The sequence below is a fragment of the Myiozetetes cayanensis genome, unplaced genomic scaffold, assembly GCF_022539395.1.
Source record: "Myiozetetes cayanensis isolate MyiCay16 unplaced genomic scaffold, myiCay2020 scf13, whole genome shotgun sequence".
NCBI classification, from domain to species: domain Eukaryota; kingdom Metazoa; phylum Chordata; class Aves; order Passeriformes; family Tyrannidae; genus Myiozetetes; species Myiozetetes cayanensis.
The window spans coordinates 3,488,176-3,514,147 of NW_026086937.1; the positions used below are offsets into that span (position 1 = coordinate 3,488,176).

General features: G+C 40.0%; 1 protein-coding gene across 4 annotated transcripts in view; it reads right to left on the reverse strand.

The window, feature by feature from the left end:
* Positions 1-25,972, reverse strand: part of NYAP2 (neuronal tyrosine-phosphorylated phosphoinositide-3-kinase adaptor 2) — a 130,425-nt gene that overhangs the window by 28,857 nt on the left and 75,596 nt on the right. For all 4 annotated transcript variants that reach the window (XR_007627989.1, XM_050308617.1, XM_050308616.1 and 1 more), the window contains exons 4-5: positions 23,524-24,621; positions 6,404-6,613 (exon numbers count right to left, since the gene is read on the reverse strand). Coding sequence is in view for 3 of the 4 variants with exons in the window: in XM_050308617.1 (XP_050164574.1) it covers positions 6,404-6,613; positions 23,524-24,621 (1,308 nt within the window). In the remaining variant the exon portion in view is untranslated. The remainder of the gene's footprint in view (positions 1-6,403; positions 6,614-23,523; positions 24,622-25,972) is intronic.

The window sequence follows — 25,972 nt, forward strand, 5'->3', positions numbered from 1 at the left end:
TTCTTCCAATCTCACCGATAATTTCTCGTTGTCACCTTAAATGCTTATTTTCCTCAGACATTTCAGAATTCAATACGGTGTGGAGAAGAGCTATCCACTTATGCCAGAGCACTTAGACCAATGAAAACATCTGTATGGGTGAATATTCATCAACTAAATATTAATAGGTTGGTTAACATCCAGCTGGCTGAGCAGCAAAAATATTTATGCTGTTCGACGAATGCATTATTCAATTCACTCACTCCTAGTCAGTCTGTAAACATCCCACGAGTCAACACAGCAATAGGCACAGAAAGGAGCAGACTGGTCTCGTCTGTAACCTTGCCTTTTGTACATAATCTGCTGGTTTGCTTTTTTTGGACTTGGGCAGTTACTCTGAAGGTTGATTAGATTTGTTTTTGTTCTGATTTCACACTGTCCGTGTGCCAGGTTTCTGACTGTTCTTTTCAGTAATATAGATTAAAAAAAATGGATCTCATTATTATATCTCATCTCTCATCTCCTGGAATTTTGCTGGGGTTTCAGAGAGGACAAGAATTGGGTCTTTTTTCAGTTGTTTTTCTGTACTGCTAAATAGAGATTCTGTTTCTGCTGTGACAAGCAGAATCAGACACCCAGCACATAAAAAACTCCAAGGCACTGTCTGCCTATGCTTCTGAATTATTTTCTTTGCTTTAGGAAAGCAGGGAGAAGTGTCATAATTTCCAATTTGGATCTATGTGCAACAACAAGAGATTACCATTTTCTTGCCAAAGAGACTCCTTTCATCTGGCATCAAAGAAATAAAACCTATCACACATGGATGAAGTATAACTTCCTTTATCTCCCTGTAATATATGTTATAGTATTAAGGAAGCTATTGTGATTTCCATGGTGAGTCTCACCAAAAGGTGTTTCAGAGGTGGCTTCATCTAGCTTTTTTTTTTTAAAGTTCAGAAGTTGGGTACTGGGAGGAATTTTTTTTAATATCCACTGGTCTCAGTGGCAATATTTTGAGACCAAATAAATACTATATTCTACTGTAGTTAGTGGTCTGAGTAACATCTTCACACTGCACACTACTGTGAGGGAAAAAACCCTCATACATAAATGGTCTGTTGCATAAGTGATGCCCAACTCACTGCTCTGTATTCTGCAGCTTATTATTTTTCAGCTATGCACAGCCATTTACTGTATTGGGGCTATCTGGGTTTTGATCACTTCTAAGTAATGGTCACCTCAAATAAATACTTCTGCTTTAGGCTATCTAAAAACTAGTAAGAATTCTCCCTGCATAGATAAGTCCACCATCCCATCATGACCTGTATCTTTATTTCTTGGGTTCTCATGTTTTCAATGGTCATTTCAGTTTGTCTGCAAGGCCTGAATATTGACACCAATTCTGAGTCTGGAACGAAAATAGGTTTTCCTATTTACTGCTAAGAATCTTAAAAGCAAACAACTACTGCCAGCAAATCTCAGGATGCTTTCTAGTGTTTAATTCATGTTTATCTCTTGTGCATGATATTGAGACAGCTCAGTATCAACATCTTAAATGAGTAGTCTTGAGAAGTCCTCTTTGTGACAGTAATTCAGGTGTGAAGCTGAGTTCCATCAGCAATCCTGATAAGCACTTAGGGAAAGCTCTGTAAATATCTGTCCCAAATGTCCAGTGCAGACAAGAGCTGACAGCCCAGTGCCAAGCCAGGGAACTCACAGGAATGTGTCTAAGAGCTTCTGGGGAGGGGGGCCACGGAATGCAGGGCATGTGAGCATCCATTAGAGATGCCCCTTGCAATCAATGGGCAGCATGAAGTTTGATCTTGGCAGATTGTTGGGGGCAGCCAGAAAGCTGCAAAACGTTACATGATGCACGAAAATGCTCATCAAAAGCAGCTGCCATATTTAACCGATGGCTGGGACCACGGGAACCTCACCTGAGGCAAACCCACACACACAGTCAGGGCAGGCAGTGTGACGAGCTTTACTGCACTCTCAGGTTTAAACTGAGTCCCAACAACACCAGCTAGGATTACACATGGACAGACCCAAAGGGCAGCATTAAGGATGAGAATTTTAGGAGAGACTGTCCAACACAGAAATACAGGCTTTCCAATCACAGATAGGATTGCCTTAAAGTTGTGTACTTAATCATGTATTTAAGCACTCACATAAATGGCCTGTTTTCCAAAAGTGCAAGTGCTGTCATCATTACAAAAGATGCAGAGGCTTGCCTGGCTGCATTTAGGACAGGGGGAGTTGTAGGATTTTCCTCAACAAAGCACAGTGCTGAAATGCGACAAGATTTATGGAAATATTTTCAATAATTTTAATACCAATGTGCTATGGTTTTCTATATTCTCCAGAAGTACAACAACTCTGCATGATTTTTATTTTTGGATCTTAATGGGAAGAGTTCTTTTTCATCCAAGGAAGCCTTCATTCTGCCTACCCTAATCTTAATTCAAAAAAAATACTCTGGCTGTCACTTACATTGGAGAAGCTTCTTATCCTGTCACAGTCTCTTCTTTGCACATGAAAAGAGAAATATTGCTTATTTGCTACAGCTGCCAAGAAACGCGTTTTGAATTAAACAAGGCGATGTGACAGGCTGAGAGCAATCACATGCTTAGAGAAAAGAAGAAAAAGAAAACATGCACACTGGAAAAATGAATCACAGTATTATCTCCACACTGGCCTAGCTATGTTGATCTTCTAAAAAGAGATGAGTAAGCTGAAACATTACTTGAAATTATGAAACATTAAGGTGGAATAAACTACACAGTATCCTGTTACTTTTTTTAAAAAAAAAAAAGTATTTAGGACTTCACCTGGAGAAGCCAATTAGAGCTGAAATAGCACAGGAGCACGTCAAACTGAAATGTTTTCACAAAGGGAGCACTGAACCTGTGGAACTCAGTGTTACCAGATATATCCATAGGTCAAAACCTTAGCAAGTCTCAAAACCAAGTCAGGTAATGAGTAAAAACCATGCCTGAAAGGAACCTTCTATATAGGTTTTGGGGATACTTTGCCCAGAGGGAAAAGCTATTAGGGGGATACATTTTGTGTCCTGAGCATGAGTGTTTATTTTCTTTGAAAAGCTTTTGTTGTAGGATTTGGCTGTGTTTGTTTGCTATTTCCTGGCTGCTTTGTAGCATAAGTAAGCGTTGGGTATTTTTGTATTTTTGTTCAGGGTTTTTTTATGTGTGTTTTCGTCACATCTAGACAATACTTTTAATTCAGTCAGGATCCAGGTGATCCCAGGCTGCCCAGTAACATACACCTCCAGCATTAAGTTGCTTTCTTTCACTTGGAGAATCCTTGTGGATTTAGGAGCACAGTGATACTCTGATACTGCAGGTGAGGAGAAAATTTAGGGTTTGGTGGGGGTACTCACCTTTGCATGAAGCAGTCCTAGCTGGCATGAGCTGGTGTTTTGCTGCTCCTCCCTTCCTGCACCAATGGATGCAACTTTGCACCTTGGGCTTCCCAGGCATTGCTCCACTCCCAAAGAGCTGAACTTAAATACTCACTACTTTTGCAAATCCCAATGAAAGGTGGGCATTTACACCCTTCCTGATTATCTGCAGTGTCTTCAGGTGAAATACTAATGGCTGGCTGAGTGACAAGCTGGTGGTGCTTCAAAAACAGGACACAACAGAGTATCTGAGGTTTAAAAGGCAAGGCAGTGCCTGTCTCCAGCACCAGGTGGCAATGTAAAATGCTTCATGGTTGCAGTCAGGAAAAAAGCAGCAACGTTCCAGAAAATACTCTTCAATTCTCCTGGAGTGAAGCTGTACAACTTTCTGTTTTACAGCCATTTGGCCGTTCACTACAATTTCACTGACTTTCCTAAATGTCAGAATGCCCCCAAATCACATTGCTTTCCATGAGAAATGATAGGATTCCAAGAAACAGAAAGTGGCCTTGACAAATGATGTCACAGAACAATCAGGCATTAGAGACAGTGATATCTGTGTGCAGCTGACAGTCCAGGCTCTTTGAGCAAAATGGACAGAAAGTTCAACATTCTGTTTGGAGAGGGCTCATTCTCCCTCTGATCTCACTAGCAGTTTCAGGGATGGAGAGAACCTACCAAAAATCAGTAGTGCTACTCAGTATTTGTTCAGGCCCCCCCAGTTCCCAGTTCATCTGTGCCTCAGCAGAGCTGCCTGATGAGCACATTTGAGAAGTCCTTTCACACTTTCTGTTTTACAGTGGAGCAATTCAACCCCATTTTCTTTAATTTATTCCAACACTGCCCTAATAAATGCCTGTACCAGTGTGAACTAGGAGGCAGGCAGCAAACTGTGGTATTTCAAGGATATGTCTGCACAAAAAAAAAAAAAAACAGCCTTTTTTTCCTGTTATCTATGATGCTGGAAAGAGAGCAACAGCAGTGATGACTGTACTGGGGACTGCCTTGATTTTTTACGGTCCTGTGGTAAATCTAAGCTCCAATTCCTAGCACAGAATTACTTTATCTCCTTGACTCCAAAAGCATTTGTATTCATACAGACGTAGTAAATCTCTCTTCTTGCATTCTGCTACAGTTCTAATTTAATTGCAGAGAATGAACTGTTACAGCTCATGTACAAGTTCACTAAGGAGAACTGTGTTCACTTTGAATGCAATGCCCCACCGATTAAAGGTAAAACATGTTGCTCAGGCAACTGCAAGAGGCACAGGGGAAAAAATATTCAGGGCAGATGAGAGGCAATATTCATCAAATGAAATAGCATAAAACTGCAGGGAAAGAAAAGTCATAATCAGCTCTCAGATTTTAATCATAAAAAGGAGTCAAAATTCAGCCAAGAAAATGTATCTTTTTCTCTGACAGTCCTAGCAATGTAAGACAAAGTCACAGTTAACTAAATCAAGGCATGATTCAACAACTATTACAGTTTGCTGATGCCAAATGAAGACTGAGGCCAACATGTTTTGTCTGCTTCTGGAGATCAACCAACTCTTTGAAATAAAACTGCTGCAGAAAGGTTGGACAGCAGTGTTATATTTTGCTAAGAACTTACTCTTTAATTTTAACTTCTTTACTACTCTGCTCCACGCTGTCATCTTGTAGAACTGAGAAGGTTGGTACACACCTTTGGTCTAATTATCGGATGTCCCAATACTTTGATGTGGTAGCTTTTAAATCCACCCTTTTTACCTGCATTAGCACAGACTCTCTAATACACTGGGAACAGAATTTTTATCCAAAGCTATGAGTTAATCTGGAAAATTCCTACCTCCCAGAAGTCTTTTTGAGAACAGACAAGTAAGAAAATGGCAGTAATACTCTAATAACCTGTGCTAGACTCATAAGATTTGCAGAAAAGTCACATTTGCTGCCCCAGGAAGGACTACCTCGGGTGTCTGCAGCAAGAAAAGCTGGACTATGTGATTGCTGCAAATGATATGTCACATCAGCAATGACTATTCAAGTTATACACTGAGTTTCAGGTGTCATTTTCAACGATTCAGAGACAATGTGTGAGTCCCATTATCACACAAGGAGGTGATGCTCTGGGTGAGGCGTGAGCATCTCTGCTGGCTCAGCAGTTTAAAGACTCAGCTCTGCCACTCACTGCCCAGCAGACCCCCCTTGCAGGAACGATTTCTTGTTTTAGCAGCTCATTCGTGCTCTTATGCTTACTGAACACTGACCATGAGGCTTCAGTACTATATATGCCAACTGTTTCTAAAGTGGATATTTTTCACAATCCAACTAATAAGCAGTGAGGTTACTCTTTTATGAGAGCTGTCAAATCTCAAAAGTGACACTGCAGTATTCATGCAAGAGGTGTAGATATCTGTTTAGAGATGTCCATTCATGTATCAGTTCTGTTTGTCTTCATCAATTTATAAACAAGGCTGCATTATAATGCCATGGCTTATGGTAATTTACTATTTAATATATATATAAAATTTTGATTAAGAAAGCAGACAAGGGTGAATCTGAAACTTCTGAAACCCATAGTCACTCTTCTAGAAATTTCTTGTCCAAGCATAAGTCAAATGTTGCCTGTGTCCAGTCACTGTGCCCATCACTGGGACAGCCTTGCTTCTGAACAGTGTATTTTTGTCACTCTCTGAATTTACAAACTTCTCTCTGAGGTGCCATCCTGGTGTGACTTTCCCATAGTGTCCCCTTTCAATGTCATGTGGAATTCCTTACCTCTTCCAAAGAGAGGAACCGAATGTTTACATGTTTGTATTACCTGCCACCATCCCAACCTGTTCCAGCACAGAGCACAGGCAGACAGCAAAAGGCTTACAAGTACAGTCAGTCAGTGGGTAGGGCAGATTCTAGAAGATGTTTGGAAGTCTAAAGAATCTGCCTACCTACATATGTGTATCTTTAGAGATCCCTCATCTCACAAGGAGATTCATTAGACCTTCCTGGCTCTGCTCCTTGACTTACCTGAGCTGTTGCTTCCAGCCAACATGGTTGGGCTGACAGAGGATCTCCCCAGCCTGCTGGACACCACAGGCGGGCCCGGCGTTCCATCCCATTCCTGAGCTTTCCCTGGCTCCCTAGAGGAAGTTGTCCCATGATATCCTCTCTCTTTGTTTTCCAGCTTTGGTAGTGGTTCAGTGCTGTGACTTCTGATCTTCAGCTCATCTAGTGGTTCTATGAAATACATAAGTGAACATTTTGTTACAGAGCGTCTGTTAATCATCCCCGTCATGTAACAGTCTTTTGCACAATACTCCATATACACCAATCATAAATCTTTTAAGGACAATTTATAGCATTATTTTACCATCTAGGCCAACACCCAGTAGTTTACGTAGGTTTCAATACAGTTTTTAATTATTAAAACCATAAACCACGCAGCAGATGGATAAAATGTAACTTTTTTTTGCTGCAACTTTTATGTACCGTGAAAATAATTTTGAAAATAGTATCATACCAAACTGTGGTTTATTAAAAATGTATAGAAATACTTGGATTCTTTTCAGCTGTCATTTGTTTGGGAACAAGTTCTTCAGGCACTTTCTAAGGAAGCTCTCTCCTAAGGCAATACTGTGCAAGCTACATATCTGTACTCCTTGGAAGCTCTAATAAAAGCACACAATCCACAAAACAAAAGAGCAAAAATCCATTTTGTGTGTGCCCAGCACCATAACCTAGGAAATGAAATTTCACTTGGTTGGAAAATCCTTGGAGTCAGAAAATTACTTTCTGCTTGCAGCTCCACGAGTCAATGTAAAAAGGAGAAACTTAAAACACAACCATAAGATTTTTTCAAGTGAAGCAGTGATGTCTGCTTTCTTCATGGCTGGTGATTTTCTGTTCTGTTCTCAAGACCCTAATTTCTTTTCTTTCACATTGAGCAATGCATGGAGGATCAGTTCATTCCTGTTCTTTTCTTTCTGTAGCTGTTAAAGATTCACATGGAAAACCAGATACAGAAGAAACATTAGACTGTTCTTTAGTTGTAAGAGCTAAATACTGTGCTAGTCAGTTATTCAAAGTTTGCCATTTACCTCTTTTTGGAAAAAAAAAAAGTTCCCTGAGGTTGGAATTTAATACTTGTATTTAAACCCAAAGACACCCTTACATGATACTCTCATGTAAGGATGCAAGTTCTAGTCACATGGGTTTATTAATCAACCTCCTGATGTTAATTTCTTAACTAGTTAACCTTAATTTCTGCATGTATATAATTTCTGTATGTATCTACAGGCTTGAAATCCATATTTGATAGAGGCAACAACCTTCCCTTAAGCCCTGTCTCAAAAACTTTTTGTGGCTACAAGGGATATGAGAAGATTTGAGAGTCAAGCAAAGAGAAAATGCCAGGAGCGATTCACAGGCAGGAGATGCCAACAGGGGCCCTGTGCCAAATGGAAGTGGCCTGGCTGTTCAGGACTGCCAGTCAGAGCAGCCACTTCCTCTCCCAGTTATCCCCAAGGCCAGGAACTGGGACTGTCCAACAGGAATTGCCATTTAGAAGATACAGTCCAGAAAAAGAACCACATTCAAACCTCTTGGATTTGCCCACGGCTCAAAGCCCCCCACACTGCTGCCCATGCTACAGCAAACAGTGAAAGATGTACTATTGGATATCTGTGACAGGTAGAGACCCCACCTGTGCACAGCAGGGACAAAATCTCATGTTGTTTTGGGTTCTTTGATGTTCCTGTCTGCAGATGAACTAAATGAGTAACAACACAGTCAGCCTGGAGTTTCCTCAGTGAAACGTCATATAGGAAAGATGTAAAAATATCTAATAAGATATGCAATATGTAACCATTAGGGTATTTTTGTGAATGACTATCGGTTAACAGTAAAAATTAATGTTAAGGACATCTTACCACAATCTTCAGTTAGCAACACTTCATGAGGAAATGATCAAACCAACCCCAGCCTAGGAACTGTAAATAGAATTCCGTGCCATTTGATGTGACAAAGATCTTCAAAAATCAAACCTCTCCCATGAACTTCTAGGTCACTTACCTACTTTAATGTATGCAAAAAGACACTGAAATGAAAATCCAAACTGTTTGTTTTTCCCAGTTGGTATCCCCAGCAGGGTAAAAGGTTGAATAACAGTCTGTATCAATATAACATGACATCTGCCTTTCAGGGACCTTTGCTATGAGATGTCTGTAACACAGCTCTGCCTGTGACTGCACAGAGAGACTTGCTAACACGAAGAGCTGTGCAAAGAGATGGAGAGCCCAAATTATTACTAGATTTGAACTGTTTCAGTTGTCAACAAAAAGGCTCTTATATTTTTTTCTGAGCATCGAGCTATCAAAAATAGCGATGAACTTTTTCACATAACAGAGGCATACAGTTATATCTGATTTTTTTCTTTACACCAAAAACATTCACTTTTTTAAGCCCCTACTTGTCTGGGAACAGGAAAGATATGAGCAAAGTTTTAAAATTCTTTGGATATGCACACAAATCTTTTTTTCCACCAATACAGGATGCTGTCTAGATTGCTGCTTATTCTTTCCAGCAAAACAAAGAGAAAGACAAAAGAAAAGAATATGCTTTTATAAAGTCAGAAACGGGCCCTGCAAATACCCTAACAACTTAATGCATCATTCAATAGAGTTAATTTAGTATACAATTCAGCTGCTCCTGGAAATGCTGGGATTACATTAGTGAAAACCTCTGAGTGTGCCCCACTGCCACTACTTGAACACCACCCCTTGAAATGTCACCCACTCATGCAGTCAGCCCTTGTTACAGTGGAAATGCCCTGGCTGAGTGCAGAGCTAAGGATTTATCCACTTCAGTTTACTTAACAGAGACGCATTTGTACTTGTTGCCTGATAAAAATGATTTGTGCATTCTTAGTTTTATTATCAGCTGAATCAAAGCACAGCATTTCTCTGCAACCAGCTGGAAACCATGGAAATATTCAGACTAAATAAAGATTTGGTTTATAGTCTTGTTCTTTATAAGGTGTAGAAAATCAGTTTTCAGCTGGCTGTCTAGACTTTGTAAATTTACATTCCACTATCCTTTCTTGGGGATTTTCAGTTCACAGTTTATCTGAAAAGTAATATTTCCTAAAAATGAAAAGCAGATGGAATCAGATTACAGTGTCATGTAACCCATCACAGAGGCTGAATCATTATTATTTGGTGATCACTATCAGTAACATTGATAGATAGAAAAACAACATGTCCATGTTTTATATAGTTTTCTGTAATATTACCTTACTGTTCACTAGAGAACACACAAAAAAATGAAAAAAAAAAATTAATGCCTCGCTTTTACTCAAATATTTTGAGGAAGATTTTATAATAATTTCAGCTTCCTTAATAAATGTCAACGGGAATCACACCCAAATTCAATTAAGGAAAAAAAAAAAATTACTGTGCTAGTTCTTGCTTGACAGAAAGAGCACCTCAATCCTAATGTGTCCAGGACAGCTTCAGAAATACAGAATGCTCCCCTCCCAGGTCTCAGCCCATTACTGGCACATTTGTCAACTGTCCCAGCCACCTGGATGATTTTATACCATCAACTACTATCTGCTGCAAATGTAGCTCCATGGAGCGAGCTCAGTGGCACAAATTATGGTGTCTCATTAACAGCAGATTCACTGCTCCACCTTTTTGCTCCTGCAGCCCGACACAAGGCATGGACAGAAAGCAGAGCACGACTGTAGCTGCTGGCTATAGTTACCTACAGGGTGGTGACCTTACCATGGACTGAAAAACAAACCAGTATATTTTAAACAGAGTGACCCTTTACAACAGCTACAGCCAGATTTAAATGGCCAATTTATTCACATCGACCCCATACTGAAAACACAAACTTACCAGTCAGATGTATGCACATACACCCAGACACAGTGCTGGAAGGTAACAGTAGCTGCTGCACAGCTCTTTTTTTTCATTTTTCATTTGAGAAGTGCAGAAACACAGGATCTAGGTTACCTAGTGCTGTTATAAGCCTTAATTTGGAGTTAGGAACTATCGAAGCTCAGTATTATGCTGGGAGCTCAGTGAATCAAATGGTGGCCACCGGCAAATCTTTTCACAGTCAAGTGCTGTATTTTGAAAGCTGAGATTATTATGGAAAGCATCTTTATTGTTCAATACTTCTTCCACCAAAATGGTACATAAAAATGTAAATTTCAAGAAATAATTCACTCCTTTAAATATTTATGGACACAGTTGGTTAAACTGCCGTAAAGGCATTCAAATGTTTCAAGCACTTCCAGCTGTCATTGTATTTCAATATTCAAGGATATGCTTTTTTTCTTATTTATTTCACCTGAATCTCCGGCTTTTCCATTTAAAGAATAAGTTGGTGGCTAAAAATCTCTTATGGAGTACGTATTTTACAAATAATTGGCAATGTACAATTTCCTCTCTATGAAATGTCCCCGAATTGCTGTGTGCTAGGCAAGGCTGGCACGTGAGCTGTGGTACCAGAAAACTTAGAAGTGACCAAGAAAGTGAGAAACAAACTGAGCCAGTTGTAACTTGGACCAAAGAAAACTGAAATTACAACTACAGAAAGCATCTTACCTAAAAACCTATCATTCAAATGAATGTAAATCTGTGGCCAGTCTGCCACTCTGGTCTTACACAAATTAATTTCAGGTCCAGGTGGTTTCTTAGTGCAATGCTAAGTGATAAATTGCAGAACCTTTATGGTTGCTTGGGGTTTTGGGGGAAGAAAGAAAAGCAATTGTCTTAAGGAACTTAAAATGAGGGTTGCTCTCTGCCATCTCTCTCAGATGTGAGCTGAAATGCATAAGGTAATCCATACATTATTAATTTATTCCTTTTTTTCCCTGTGTGTTTGTTACAAACCCAAATAAATAATACATCACTCTGGGCAGAACTTGCATATTGGGGGAATTAAATGGTACTACCCACAGGGTCTAAAATTCAGAATATACATACAGGTGTAAAGCAAACTAAGTAACTTTGGGTGGAGTTTAGATGTGAGTCAGAACTTATCTCCTCCAGCCTCGACACATCAGACCTCACCTCATCCAGCCACAAGGCAGGCATGGACTGGCTGAAGGAGCAGGAGCACAGAGAATCCCCAGGTGCTCTGTCTGATATGCACATCTGTAACTTTATCCTAACCTCTCCCAAAGAAAAATAATCAGCTATTAATACCACATGCAAGAAACATGGATAATGTTCAGTTCTTAAGCCATTAGGAAAAAAAAAAAAAAAAGAAAAGAGTATATTAGATTGTCAGTGAAACCCATATCCTCATCTTTATTAACCAAGGTGGTTTGCCTATTCTGACTTCATCCACTTGCTAATTAAGCAGAAGTTTGCTTTGCATATCAATTTTTAATACCCCTTTTTTACAGTTAAGTGAGAGTTGCAGCAGCCAGCTTGTTCAATTAAAAGCAGCTCTGACCTAGTTCCATGCAGAATCAATATAAAGCCTGAAAGAGTCTCACAAACCATCTCACATTTAAGAAGACACGGCTGCGACGCTTCTCGGCGTTCAAGGAGCACATGTTCCTGTGAGCAGTGTAGGGTTTGTTTTGTTTTATCCAGCAGAGATCACATCTGCCTGCTGCAGACAGCAAAGGGAGGGGAAGAGGGATTGCTGAAGAAATGCATTTAGGTGATTTTCTGTGGCTGGCTCAAACCTGCTAAGTGTGCAATCCTGGCTAGGAAATCAAGACAGGAAAAGAAAAAGCCACAATGCAATTAAGTGAAGACTAATGAAAGAAAGGATAGATTTATACCAAAAGATCAACCAAGGCTTTAGAATAAAAATATTTAATGAAAGTTGTGTTATAATCTGGTTGAAAAAATAGAATTCTTTGTTTCAGAAAACTCCAACCAGAACCATTAGTCACTTAAAAGACGAAGTTTTAAAAATTTTGCATGACATACATACAACATTGTTTGATGTCCTATTGTAAGAGGAAAAATTCTCATTTATATTGATTGAAATAAAGGAAAACGTGGTTTTAGTATTATTTAAGAAGAGCCATTTTCCATCCCTGGAAGTGTTCAAAAAATGTGTGGACATGTCACTTGAGGACATGGTTTAATGGTGAACAGGGTGGTGGTGCTGGGTTGACAGGTGGACTTGAGGATCTTTTGAGAACTTTTCCAATCCTAACAATTCTATGTTTCTGTGACTGATCCAAGATGATCATATATATTTTACATACATATTACAGAAGTGACGATAACATAATACATCCTGTTTCCAAGGGGGTCATCATTATTCCTTAATGATTTCTTCTAATATCATTCTTGATCTTTCAAGTGTCCCTGTTCTGCTGCAAATCACCCCACAGCCTCATCACATGACTGAAAAGGCCACATCTGGAAGATATGCACTGTACAGATGTGCTACTAAAATAAATATAAGTTTTCTGCTGAAAAACAGCCTTTGAACTATTTCAGCAGTTTGAACGTTATGGTTTTTCCATTGTTTGACCAGTTTCATTTCTTCTAAAGTGTATGTCTGCTCCAGATTCAGTAGTAAATGTTAGAAAATGCAGAGATAATATTGGATACTGGTTTTGAAAACTGGAGACAGGAACCTTCACTTCCATATATTCACATTAAAAAAAACAATTACAAAGTTAGTGTGAAAATGAATTCTTTCCTGGTTATTTTACCTATTTTTTAACTACCTTAAAAAATAAAAAGTATTAATGTATTTCCTTTTATCATTAATGAATTAGAAAATTTGCCTTTCACCGTTAGAACACACATCCCATTTGTACAGCTCCCTTCTACTGCAATATATTACCTGTAAAAGAGAGTCCTGATTTTGTCTTAACGCTGCCCTCAGCTGCAATTTGCTCTCTGTTTTACAGAGCCAGGCACAAGCACAAGAACTTTTCTGTGCAGCCTCTGTGCCAAGCCTGGCTGGGTCAGGGTCCCAGGCACTTTTTTGCTCTGCAAGTTAAAGCTAAGTGTTCCTCCCAGTCACAGAATAAAACCTTTATGCCATTCTGGCTTTCTATGCCTTTTAAGAGGGTTAATTATTTTAGGTCCTCCCCACTTTCTAATTAGAGGTCTCGTTTTGTGAGCTGGTTTTACTCTTGCTAGCAAAGCCACTGTGAAGCTGTGCCAGCACAGACTTCCGATCCTGAGGAAATAAGCAGAGTTGCAGATGGCCTCGTGCAGCTCTGGCTGATGCCTGTGCCTGTAAGGGAGCAGAGCAGCTCATGTGGCTGGCACAAGGGCCTCTGGATGTGTTACAACACATACAAACCACACAGATATTCCCAGAGCAGTAAAATAGCTATAGATTTCCTGGAAGGAGGTACTTTTCGAGTCATGAATTCAAAGACAAAAGTAAAGTAATTGCCATCTCCAGCAAAATTAAACACACAGCTTCTCTCTTTCAGATGAGTGGTTACAAGAACAATAGTTCTCCTTACTCATTCTTAAATGCCAGATAAAGTGCTAATTGCATGTTACTGTTTTAACAATAAAATAATTATTAGGGATGGATAATTCTGTTCAGAGGAGTAAAAGGAACGTGAACCTTCACATCAAATTGAATGTAAAGGAACCTAATTTTTTAATATGCATGATTATCCTGACAATTATTTCCTCAGCATTCCTGTACTTTTCACCTTATCTGTACCTTGCATGTTTGTACATCCCAGCAATTTCATGGTTTGACATTGGAATCATTTACATGCATAACCCAAATAAAGCTATTTCTAACTCTTTGATTTTCTTGTTAGTGATAAAGTCCTGGAAGGCTCAGAGAAACTTAGGGAGAAACATATCCACCTCTTCTCCATTAAGAGTCTAAGACTGTTTTTCAGAACATTATCTCTTCTCCCATGCAACTAGCAAAAGAAAAAGAGGAAATGTCCTCAAGCTGCACCAGGGAAGGTTCAGGTTGGACATCAAGAAGAATTGCTTCGTTGAAAGAGTTATCAAGCACTGGAACAGACTGCCCAGGGAAGTGATGGAGCCACCATCCCTGAAAAGGTTCAAGAAATGACTGCACATGAGACTTAGTGCTGGTTTGGTCAAAACTTAGCAGTGTTTTGTCAAAGGTTGAACTCGATGACCCTGAAGGTCTTTTCCAACCCTAATGATTCTATGGGTAGGTTAGATAATGCACTGACAAAAATGTGCAGCATATCATGTGGTCATTCAGTCACTCTGTATTATTCACTGCTACATTCAAGACACCCAAGTGCAGAGTGGTTTTGCAAGAAACAGCAGCCTAAGACAAGGAGAGGACCCCTCTCACCATTATTCATAATTAGATCCCCTAATGTATACCTTATCTCATACTTCAAGGACCTTTGGATTGGGTCTTTAATGATGGGGTTTAAAAATTCAGCTTGCTCAGCCAGGAATCAAATCAGTCACGCCAGAAAAAAAGTATGTTCTTTAAAAAGGAAAATATCAACTACTCAGCCCAAGAAATTGCCAGTGTCTGTTACATGGATCAGTAAGATAAAGGCATTTTAAGAAATATCAAGAGGAGAAATAATAGCAGTCAGATATACTGGAGGTTTTTGGAATGGAAGGAAGAAACCTTGTTCTTTCCTTTGTTCCCCTCAAAGAACACTGAGGTTCTACAGGTAGAGCTGTGTCAGTGTAAGTGCAGATAAGGCATTAATCAAACTCCATCTCTTGTAAAGATGCAATGACAGCAGCTCAAGAGATCATTGAATCAAGTTTCAGATCATAAGCTTGCAAGTGTTTCATTTAACAGTGATCTCAAGCAGCTCCTCTAGATATGTCGTAGATATTCCAGTTTCTTGAGAAAAAACTATGAGTTTTGTTTACAAAATTGTTTTTTCCTCTCATGATTAATTTTGGGGAAACTGTTATGTTCTACTCTGTTTGAAACTTGCACGGTATTTCACCATCCTAAAGTTCAGAGTCCTTAGTTTGGTGGTGGTGGTAAGGTCTGTGGGATTTTGATTAAATTTCCTAAATAACACTGTGATCTCCTTCCCTGTGATTTAGTTTAAGCAAAGAAACTTAAGTACTATTTCTATATACTTATCTGTGGAACATGTCAAATGGGGTTCAAAGTGCTGTATGAACCTGGAGCTTCTTAAAAACAAACACAGGCCTTCCTACTAATAATCTCTGGTTTTACTTTCAAGGCTTAACAAACAAAAATTCACTTGAATCCTAATACAAACAAAATCTGAGCATTAATTAAGAAAAGGATGTATTTCAGGGTCCAGTGTTCAGTTATAAAGACAAGTTCTGAAAGACTGAACAGCTTGTCCTCTCAAACCACTGGCATTGCCATCCTGGCTGGCTTCATCCAGTGCATCTGCACCAACTCCCTGAGTGCAAACTACATAAATAACCCTGTACCATTCTATTGAATCATAGTTTCAGTCCTATCCTCTTTTTTTTCCCCCCTTATTTTTTCCACACTGACACCACCTCCCCTAAAAAACCACAGTGGGAAAATTTAAGACATTGCAGATTTTAATTCAACAGGGGTTTTTTTTTGAAGTGAATATATGCTTATGGAAAATATCACCACATTAAGCATTTCTTACCATTAAGGCTGAGCACCCATAAATTGGTCGTAAATTGTGTGGTCCTGTTTGAAACAAAAAGGCAATAAACTCTCTCATTCACTGTCCCGCTGTATCACTACACCATTTTGAATACAAGCTGTTCTAGTCACAAAGGATGCATTTATTTCCTTGAAGCCAGAGACACAGATGGTATAAACTGGAGTACCTCTCACGATTTCAAATAAAAAGCGGTGATTTATAAGTGCCGAGGATTTGGTCTAAAGGTCAAGATATTTCTCTGGCTTAGAAAGCTCTGTTCAGGGGAGGGGGAAAAATCAATGGCACTTAAAACTGAGAACCTATTATCATTATCCACGTCCTTAAGTGCAGCACATGTTACTTTGCTTATTCACAGCACAGTGAAGTAGGTACCAGTAAGTGAATTTAAGGCATTTTTTCCCCTCTCTCTTTTTAACAACTTTCAGACATCTCACATCTTACTGTACAGTAAACCTAAAGAGAAAATGTCTATTGCAGTTCTTTACCTGAAATCAACTTTTACTTGAAATATAACAAAGAGAGAATAGCTTTATCTCTATTAATTTGTGTTTTTTACCCCTTACAATTTTATTTCTTATTAAACAAAAAAGAAATTTTATCAAGCAGTCAAGTAGTATAAACAGAAGGAATAAATAAATCTGTATACATCAATGAGAAACAGCAGCTGTTTCCAGAAAAACCTGAGCAATTATTTATGAAATTATATCTTCTTCAATGCTTCTGTATATCATCACAATCCCAGGAGGACTTGATTTCCTGATAAGCCTAAATTGCTGAATTAGAAGAGGAGACAATGTCATGGTACCAATTAGCAAAAGCATTGCATATAATCTCAAAAAGCTTGTTTTCTATTTTAATAACTGCGTCTAACAAAGACATTCCTTCGTCTTAAAAATGGAGGGAACATCCCACCATCAGCGACTCGAATGACTGAAAGCCCTTAAATTACACGTGCTGGCTTTTGTGTGAAAGCAGCAAGACAACAAACAACTAACGTGCATTGCAGCCAAGGAACAGGTGCCTATTGATTTACCCGCTGAAAACAAGTTCTCAAACCTGACATCATCCTTGATGCCGAGAAAGAATGGGATTACTGGTGTGCAATGCAAAATGGGGCAGCAGTGGTGTAGCCACAGCACGACGTTAGCACCCAGGGATGTGCAAGCGGCCACAGAGCTGCCGTGAGTGCTTTCCCACATTTCCTCCTGGTACTTTTGCTGTGTAGCTCACTCCTTCTCACTTAGAGAGCAAACCTCTCACTAGGGATCTAAGGACTACTGGTGAAAAACGATAGCAGGTATGGCTGAAGTAGCAGTCAAGACCATTCAGTGGCAAAATGAATGTCGCTTTCTTCCCAAAAACTTGGCTCCTGAAGGATGCTGACCACGCTTGGTCATCCCCATGTGCACACTTATTTCATGTTCAGTGAAGGACACAGTTGTAGAGACTTAACTCACACAAGCAGGCCAGGCAGCTGTGAAGGTGTACACAGCTCTTGCCCTCAATATGCACTCACTGGTGAGCACCTGAAGAAAGTAGTTCTGATGCTGCAACTCCTTACTCGCTTATATCTTGACAGGTAGTAACTGATGGGCAATGACAGAGCCTTCTTTAGGTTTAACTAAATGCAATTAACTGTGGTAAGATCATATCCTTGCAGTGGTGAAAGTGTGTAATTCTCTTCAATGCTGGTGTTCTCTTGCCTTTTCCTCTGGTACTTTCCCCTACTCCCACTAAGTGTTTGCTTTCAGACCTACTTCCAGGACTGTCAGATGAGACGTGACTGCTGTGATCATCTCATTTAGCCCCACGCATATCACGGCTCATCAGATTACAAAAGCTAACTTCTAGGGAAGTGGCTGCTTTCTCCTGCAAGTCAGCACACCTTTGGCTCAAAGGTTCAGGATTCACTTCAGTTATGCAGTATTATTTCTGAAAAGCTGTTGCTATTTGATTGGACTGAACTCGGCGTTCATACCACATGCAATCGATAGCTACAATGCCAGAAAGGGAGGGAGAATGAAGCTGACATCTCTTTAGATAAAAACACGGAAAAAATATTAACCTAGAAATTAGAAATTATGTAGGCATTCAAATTTTAGTCTCTAGTACTGACTCAGCTGTGCAGTAGTTGGGCAATGGTATGTAGTGAAGTATCTATAATGGCTTTTCTGGCCAGCCTAGTCTTGCAGGCAAGCTCTTCCTCTTCAGAATACCAGAGGCTGAGCAGAAATGCAAATGAGAAAGTAGGCATGCAATGGAATCCCAAGTTCACCCTCCTTAGGCCAGCGTTTCTCATCTGATCTCTGTTAAAAATGCTTAAACTGAAATCCTACCCTGTCTGTGTCCCTCATCCTGGGCTTAATGCACAAAACTAGAGGTTATATGGGCCCACATGGAGTGCATTTTCACTTGATGCATTTCCCAAACTCTCTTTTCCAACATACTGTTCTATCTAACAAGAAATCTGAAGCTTCTTTAGGATCATAGAATGGCCTGAGTTGGAAGGTACCTTAAAGATCATCTAATTGTAACCTCCCTGCCATGGACAGGGATATCATTCACTAGATCAGGTTGCTCAGGGCCCATCCAACTTGGCCTGGAACATTTTCAGAGGAGGGACATCCCCAGCTTCTCTGGGCTTTCTTACTTCCTGGAAAGCAGCAGTATTAAACAAAAAGAAAACAAAACAAACAAACAACACCCTCTCCCAAACAAAAACAAAGCCTGAGCTCCTTTGTAGCAAGTGAGCCACTTCAGCACCCCTCCCCTCCCACACTATTTGACAGGTTTAGATTCCTAATTCACTGTGTACCAGCCAGGAACAGGAAATCTTAATAATTATGCCAATTTTCAATCACTTTAACTGATTTTTCAAAGTAGCACATTTACAAACTTCCTCCCTATACGTAACCAGAAGCTGAAGAATAAAACAAGTAAAAAGAATAAAAGCCAAAGCAGCTCCAAAGTCTTGCAGAGCAGCTTAGGAAAAAAACCCCACCAGCTGCTCTGTGTCGTGTGTCCTGATCCTGCACCTCATGCACAGGCACACTCAGGGCACACAGCTGAGGTACCTATTCTGATGTGCAGTTAGGATGAACATTTGCAATATTTGCTCAAAACTGGCATGAAGTTCCCAGGAAATCATGAGGAAACTGAAGCCTTAAAAAAAAAAAAAAAAAAAAGGAAACAACCAATGCACAAAAAGAGAAGCTGATCCTAACAACTGTTTACAAGAGCATCTCACACAGAGAGCCTTGAAGCCACACACAGCCTTAAAGCCAGGGCAGTGCAGATGCACAGCAGCTTCTCTGTTCTGCTCTTCAGGCTGTGGGTATGCCTTAGGCACATGACTCTGGTGCTGTATTATCATGGAGTACAGCGTGTTTCTATGGTGCAGAAAAGACAGAAGCAGCAAGTACAGCTGCACAAAACCTCAAGGCCATTCCCTCCCTCTCCCTCCACAGTTCCCTCTTTACAGAAGGGCACACATACCACAGGCACTCAGTGTTCACAGCAACAACAAAGGGAATGTGTCATTCAACACAGCTGGACTGAGTGGTCACACCTAAACACCTTCCAGCTACATCAGAAAAGGGCACACTGCAGCCCCCCAGGGACACCTGGCAGTGTTGGTACCCTTTAAATAGTTTCCTTCTACCCTTTGAGGACTGAAGTTATATTTCACAGGGGTCAGCCAAGTGTTAAGGCACACAAATGTTGTCCCACACAAAAGCAAGAAGGGTTAAGGAACTGCCAGTGACAATTAATAATATCTGTCCTTTCCACCCTTTCACATTTTTCATGCCCTACACCTTTCTTCAGTTTTCTGTAGGGTTCTCTCCATCTCTCTGCCTTTCTTTTTTATCATCTTGCACCAATTTTTTTTTCATTTCTTATTAGGCCTTAGAATTTTCATTGTTCTTTTCTCCCCACTTTCATAATTGTGCTGTAATGCATATTTAAGATGCTAAGAGCACACAAGAGGATTTTTAGGAGAACACAGCACAATAAGTGAGCTGCTTATAAAATCCAGATTCGCACATCACAGCAGCAGCCAGTGGTGTTGAGTGTGTTCAGCAACATGTCTGGAGCTTCAGTGGAAGCTCATACCCTCAGAAAATGTGGCCCTGAGGTGGCATCCCAATTGATCCCAATGATTGATCCCAATTTCTCACTAATGCAAAAGAACTCTAAAGAAAGAAAACGGAGGAGGAGAAAAAGGGAAATATAGCAGGAGAGTGAATAAAATAATACAGAAAGACCAAAAGGACAGCTTTGCCTGTATATTAGAGCTGTTGACTGGAGGTAATTTTCGTACAGTCCCATCTTCTTAAAAAAAAAAAAAACACCACAATAAAAAATGCTACAAATTAAAAGCCAGCGAATGCATTTGGAGTTTGGACTCAGATGCCAAACTTGCACAAAGTCAGTTGTACAAACAATAAAGATGAGAGAATTATCTCTGTAACTGCTGCAATATTTTCCAAATGCACTCAACTGAACACAAAATTTATTTTTGTGCTTTAATACTAGCATATGGTAATGGAAGCTTTAGACAAGTCACAGAGGGTTGAGTTTTGGAGGATTCAATAAGAAAGTTGCTTGAGATGCGGTCAGATTAATTTAATATTTTAGAGGCAAATATTCCTAATTCTGTGTGTGTTTATTATCCTCTAGAATCTGGAAATCTTTCTGTATGCTAAGAGAAAATTACACTGACATGACAATTATAAAATCATGGCAGTCCCAGTTAGTCCTACTCTATGCATTTGCTCTCCCACTGCTTAATAACCCAGAATGGTATGAATGCCTTAGGCTTCCAGGGTGATTTGCAGGAGCAAGGTTTCATTAACATACTGTATGAATAGTCCAGCCTCCCCTGCTATCACAATGTATAATCATGACATGTAAATGTGACAGTCTGGTCAAATGCTATGTCCAAATCCCCCAATTTAGATTCTTTATGGTGGATCATTTCAAGACATAAAATGTTAGACCTGCATGTCTTTTCTATAAATCCTGGAGTGTCTTCCACCTCTGTAATATCTGGAGACAAACCTGGTTCTTGCTCAGGGCAGTAATCCCACAGGATTAACCCATACTGTAAATACCAGACAAATTACAATCGGATTAGGTGGGCAGTCTGTTCATTTACTCAACACAGCTGCACTCCAGAGTCTTTTCACCACTTGTGTCTATTTATAGCACAAACGTGTTTTTCTTAAAGTAAATGAACACAGTTTCCATTTCATATCTCTGCTGTCTTAACATTTGTAACCAATAAGAAGCACATTTCTACTTCCTAAGGAGCAAACAGAATGTTCCTTGAGAGGCCAAGAAAGCTGCTCTTGGTACAGATCTGCAGGGCAAGGTTTAGTCTAAATTTATTAGCCCCTTGAAAGGTTTGTATTCAATTTCAGTGAAGTGAAATACAGAAAATATCTTTCTGGAGGTAGATACGAGACAGCAGCTCAGATATGCTGAACTTTCCCAGGACTTTCTTGATACAGGAGTTTCCACAGGTTCCAAACCTGCTTACACTGGTGAGCATAAAACCTTCTTATAAAGCTCACTGTGTAGATCTGGTGTAGCACAGGGTTTACAGGGGATTTCTGCTCACTTCTGAATAAGAAGCATGATTTATAATGTTCAGTATTACCTGCACTTTGCCAAAATCTAACGCTTCACTGAAATTATTTAAAAATGTCACATCACATCCCTCACAATTGTTCCCAATTACAAGAATCATCTTACCTTTTAGATACAAACTTGCTCCCATCCAGCACACAAATCTGGCATTACTGAATTTTTACTACTGCAATCAATTAATGAAACCCGTGGAGCTGAGACTTTCATAAAACAGGATTAATGGTTGCAGGCCACGAAAATACTAAAGCCAAATTAAGCAAACTGCTGTGCCAAGTAGTATTCTCAGTATCTTGCTAAGTCCATTCTCACCTCCCCACCTTCTGATTCCAGAGTCATTGTTCCTGATGTCCACAGAGATAAATAGGAACACTGCTGAGGCTGGGGCAGCAGAGTCCACGAGTCAGGAGGAATGTGTTGTAGGCCAGCCCAACCCACTGCCACCAAGCTCCCTGACACCCACACGTTGGCATGTACTCACTGAGCTGCAGAAGTGTGAGACAGACAACCTCTGCCATGGAAACCCAGAGGGGGTGTTCTTTCGAGCCTCCTGAGCTCAAAAAGTGATGTGACCACACTGCAGTAAGTAATGTAAGTGAGGGGTGCAAACACAACCTGAAAGGCAGTGTGGGATTCACTTCTCTTCAGTAGTGATACGGCAGCCTGGAAATCAGAGTGCCTTCCTTTATCAGGTATAAACTAGAGTAGCTTATTGTATCTTATTTAATATGCTACAGCTGCCAAATAGGCATAATAGAGCACCCACACAAACATGAGATCAGCTGTTCTCCTAAGAGAGCTTTTCCTTTAGGCAGGTGACAAGACTTCAAAGTCATAAACTGACTTCACTGAAGTTGGAGGAGAAAGTGTGCTGAGCCCACTTTGCACTCTGACAAGAGGTGTTAGGGTGACCTTCCACTGCAGGACACTGTCTTTGGCAACACTGAATAGGAACCTTTTTGGCAACAGAAAAACGAGTACAAGGTCCTGCGTTCACACATACGTGGGACTCACGTTGATATCATTATGAGTTTCCACATTTCACTAGCTCAGAAGTGCACATGTTGTAAACCTGAATGCACATGGGGCAGCGATTTTATGATACAGCATATGACAAGTCAATATTTGGCTTAAGGTTTTCCTGCACAATTTCCTCCTGTGCTTTTCTCTGTGTGTGGGTTTATAGGCTATGCGTGTTATAGATAATGTTGGTTTTCAGATCAATTCACAGCACAACCTCCCAACCAGCCCCCATAGCCCAGCTGAAAGAGATACTCTGTGTCACAGCTCAGAAGGAGGCAGTGGGAGGGAGAGGAATGGTTTACAAAGAATCCCAGAATCATTTAGGTTGGAAGAGACCTCCAAAGCCATTGACTCCAGCCTTTGACCAAGGTTTAACTGAAGTTAAGCTGGTACCTCTGGTTGGCATCTTACTTGCCAGGATCACTGGTCAAGTTAAGGGTGATCACTGGATCTTTGCAAAAAAACCCCCAAAACTCCAAACAAGTACTGTTTGCTTATTTTGCTACAAACTGCTTGGACAATGACTGTGTCTTAGCAATCAAGAAGGGAAAGATGTGCCATGGTAGAAGGATCCCAACTCACATGGAAACATTATATTTGTGGAAAATCAATGAAAACTGATTTCTTTTGCAAGACCAAGTCATGAACTGTACTTCTGTAGTGCAGTAGGCATACTTAAAAACTTTATAAATATAACAATAGGAAGACTAAAGCAATTTTGACAGTAATAATTTTTCTTTTCATTATAAGAGATTTATATAAGGAATTCGGACTTCTGAGAGATCTAATTTTGAAAGCACTTGATTTACTAAAATACGGTGGAAGATGTATCGCAAAAAGAAGAATGAGAAAAATCACATCAAGGACTTACTTTCTGCAGGCTCCTTAGATCTTCTGCCACTGGAGGACTTCCTCAGGAGGCTTCGTCCTGAGGTGAAGAGGCTGGTTAGTTCCTCCAGAGGACTGGTGGGTGTCCGAGAACGGGAACCACTCTGACAGGATGACCCGTAGGTACTGACAGAGGCATTTACCATCTTTCCTCCTTCTTGCAATGTGTTTCTGGCTGTAGAATGAGGCACTGATGGAGAGCTTCTTGAGAGACTTCCTGAATGTACAGAGTCATAAGGTGGAGGTCTTTTGAGGCTTAAGGGGGTAAGAGACCTACCCATACTGACAGGAGAAGGTGAGGCAGAGTGACTTTTAGGATAACCATGTGGAGACTGTGTTCTGTATAAGGTAGAAGGATGAGGAGGTGAGGAGGTGTGCCCAGGGGTGCTAGTTCCATGAGATACTGTCTGGTCTTTCTCCAGTTTTTGATGGCCTGGTGTATGAGGTGGCAGTGAAGATGGAGAAGCTCCAGGTTGTTGTTTGATGTAAGACACATTTTCTAAAACGGGAAGCTTTGTGACCTCTAGTGGAGTTAGAGGAGACTCGTCAGAATTTGGGGAACACTGCACTGGTGCTGGTGGGAACACCAGCAGTGGAGGTCTGTGAGAAAGCAGATTTGGAAATGGCGGGGGTATATCACAAAGCAAGCCCTTGGGAGTAGATGGCACTGAAGACTTGGTGAAATCTAGGTCAGGCACTGTGGGAGTAGCACACTGAGAAGAACAAGTGTGATGGTCATATTCACATTGACATTTTGAATCTTGGCCTACATCATCAAATATAGGGTATTTCATCTCCTCGTAGACGGCTTCGCTTTGGTCATCCTCATCTTTTTTGAAGTCTCTGAGAATATTCCCAACCATTTCAATATAAACAGGCTCTTCTTCCTCTGTGTCTGGAGCAGGACTGCTGACCTGCGACAAAGAGGCATCCCTAGTGAGTGTTGTCTTCATAGGGCCATGCTTTTTGATATACGTTTCATCAAAAGATGTGCTTAGCTGAGTGTTTGGGTTTCGTTTCGGCTTAGGAGGTGGAATCTTCTTTGTGTATTCATCACTGTGAGGTCTTGGTTTGGCTGACACTGAAAACAGAACAGAATATAAACTAATCAGAAGCATGTAACACTTTGTCAACCATAAGATCTCCATCACGGTGTCAGAATTCTGGAATGAATTCCCTGGGACCAGCTTGTTGTTGGGTTTCTCTGGTATTACATCAGTAGAACATTATAAAAATAACCCTCTATTCAAAACACCCCTAGAGTCACCCCAGAACGCTCTGACGTTCCAGTAGTTAGTGAGCACTTCCCTTCCTCCGAGACATCTGTTCTTTCCCAAACTCTTTGGGACAGGAGACTTTCCATTTTTAAATATTATGCTTTTCAAATATCACTGCGGGCTTTTAAAGATCCAAAGAGCCGCTAAAGACGTAACACTTAGTTTCAAAATTAACTCCTTTTGGCTCCAAGAGAACAGTTAAGATCCTGAACATTCATGCTGGAATGACAGTGATGTAACTGCAGTGACACAGTGATGGAGCAAGACCTTTTTATTTATAGTAACTTCTTGCATAAAGCACAACAATTCTCTCAGCACTGACCGAGAAAGGAAACATTCATACACAAACTGAAAAATCTACTGTTGAGATAATCCTAATAATTTATCTGAAATCTATCCTATCATTAACAAGATTTCAGTGAAGTCAAGGAGGAACAAAGTATCTCACAGATTCAAATCCTTTCCACACAGGTTATTTATAGGAACCTTGTCTTTGAAACTATAAATCAAAACATTGTGATGAAATTGATTTGAAATGAGAGGTCAAGGGTTCCTTAGAAATTATCCTTTATGAATTAAACAATAAAGAAACTCAGGGAAATTGCATTTTGTTCACTTTGCATAAAGAGCTAATAAAGTATCTCATTAAATGCTAGGGTTAATAAAATATCTCATTAAATGTTTTGGTGAAGTCAGTTTTTATGCAAAGCAGATTCAACAAACTTATACAGAAACAAAATTTACCACATACACTAAACTTTGCTTATATTCCTATAAGGCAATTAATACCTCATTGCTAAGTTTCTCAATTAAAAAACCAAAACAAACATACAACCCCCCAAAAAAACCTTATATTACAGGCCAGTCCTGAATGGCAGCTTTCCCACCTTTCCAAACTTTGCTACTCCTTGCAATTCACTGCTACAAACCTGCCACTGTGAACTCAGTGCTCAGAGAAATAATAAATAATAAATAATCTCTGTTCAATTCCCACAGGGCATAGCAGCAGAGGGAGATGATAAACAAGTTTTGTTTAGGAATATGGAATTTGTTTAGGAATATGTGCATGTGTACATACATGAAGTAATGAGACCACTTTTTGTCAGCAACATTTCTTTAAGCTAAACATACAACTAAGGTAGAACAAAGCAAAAG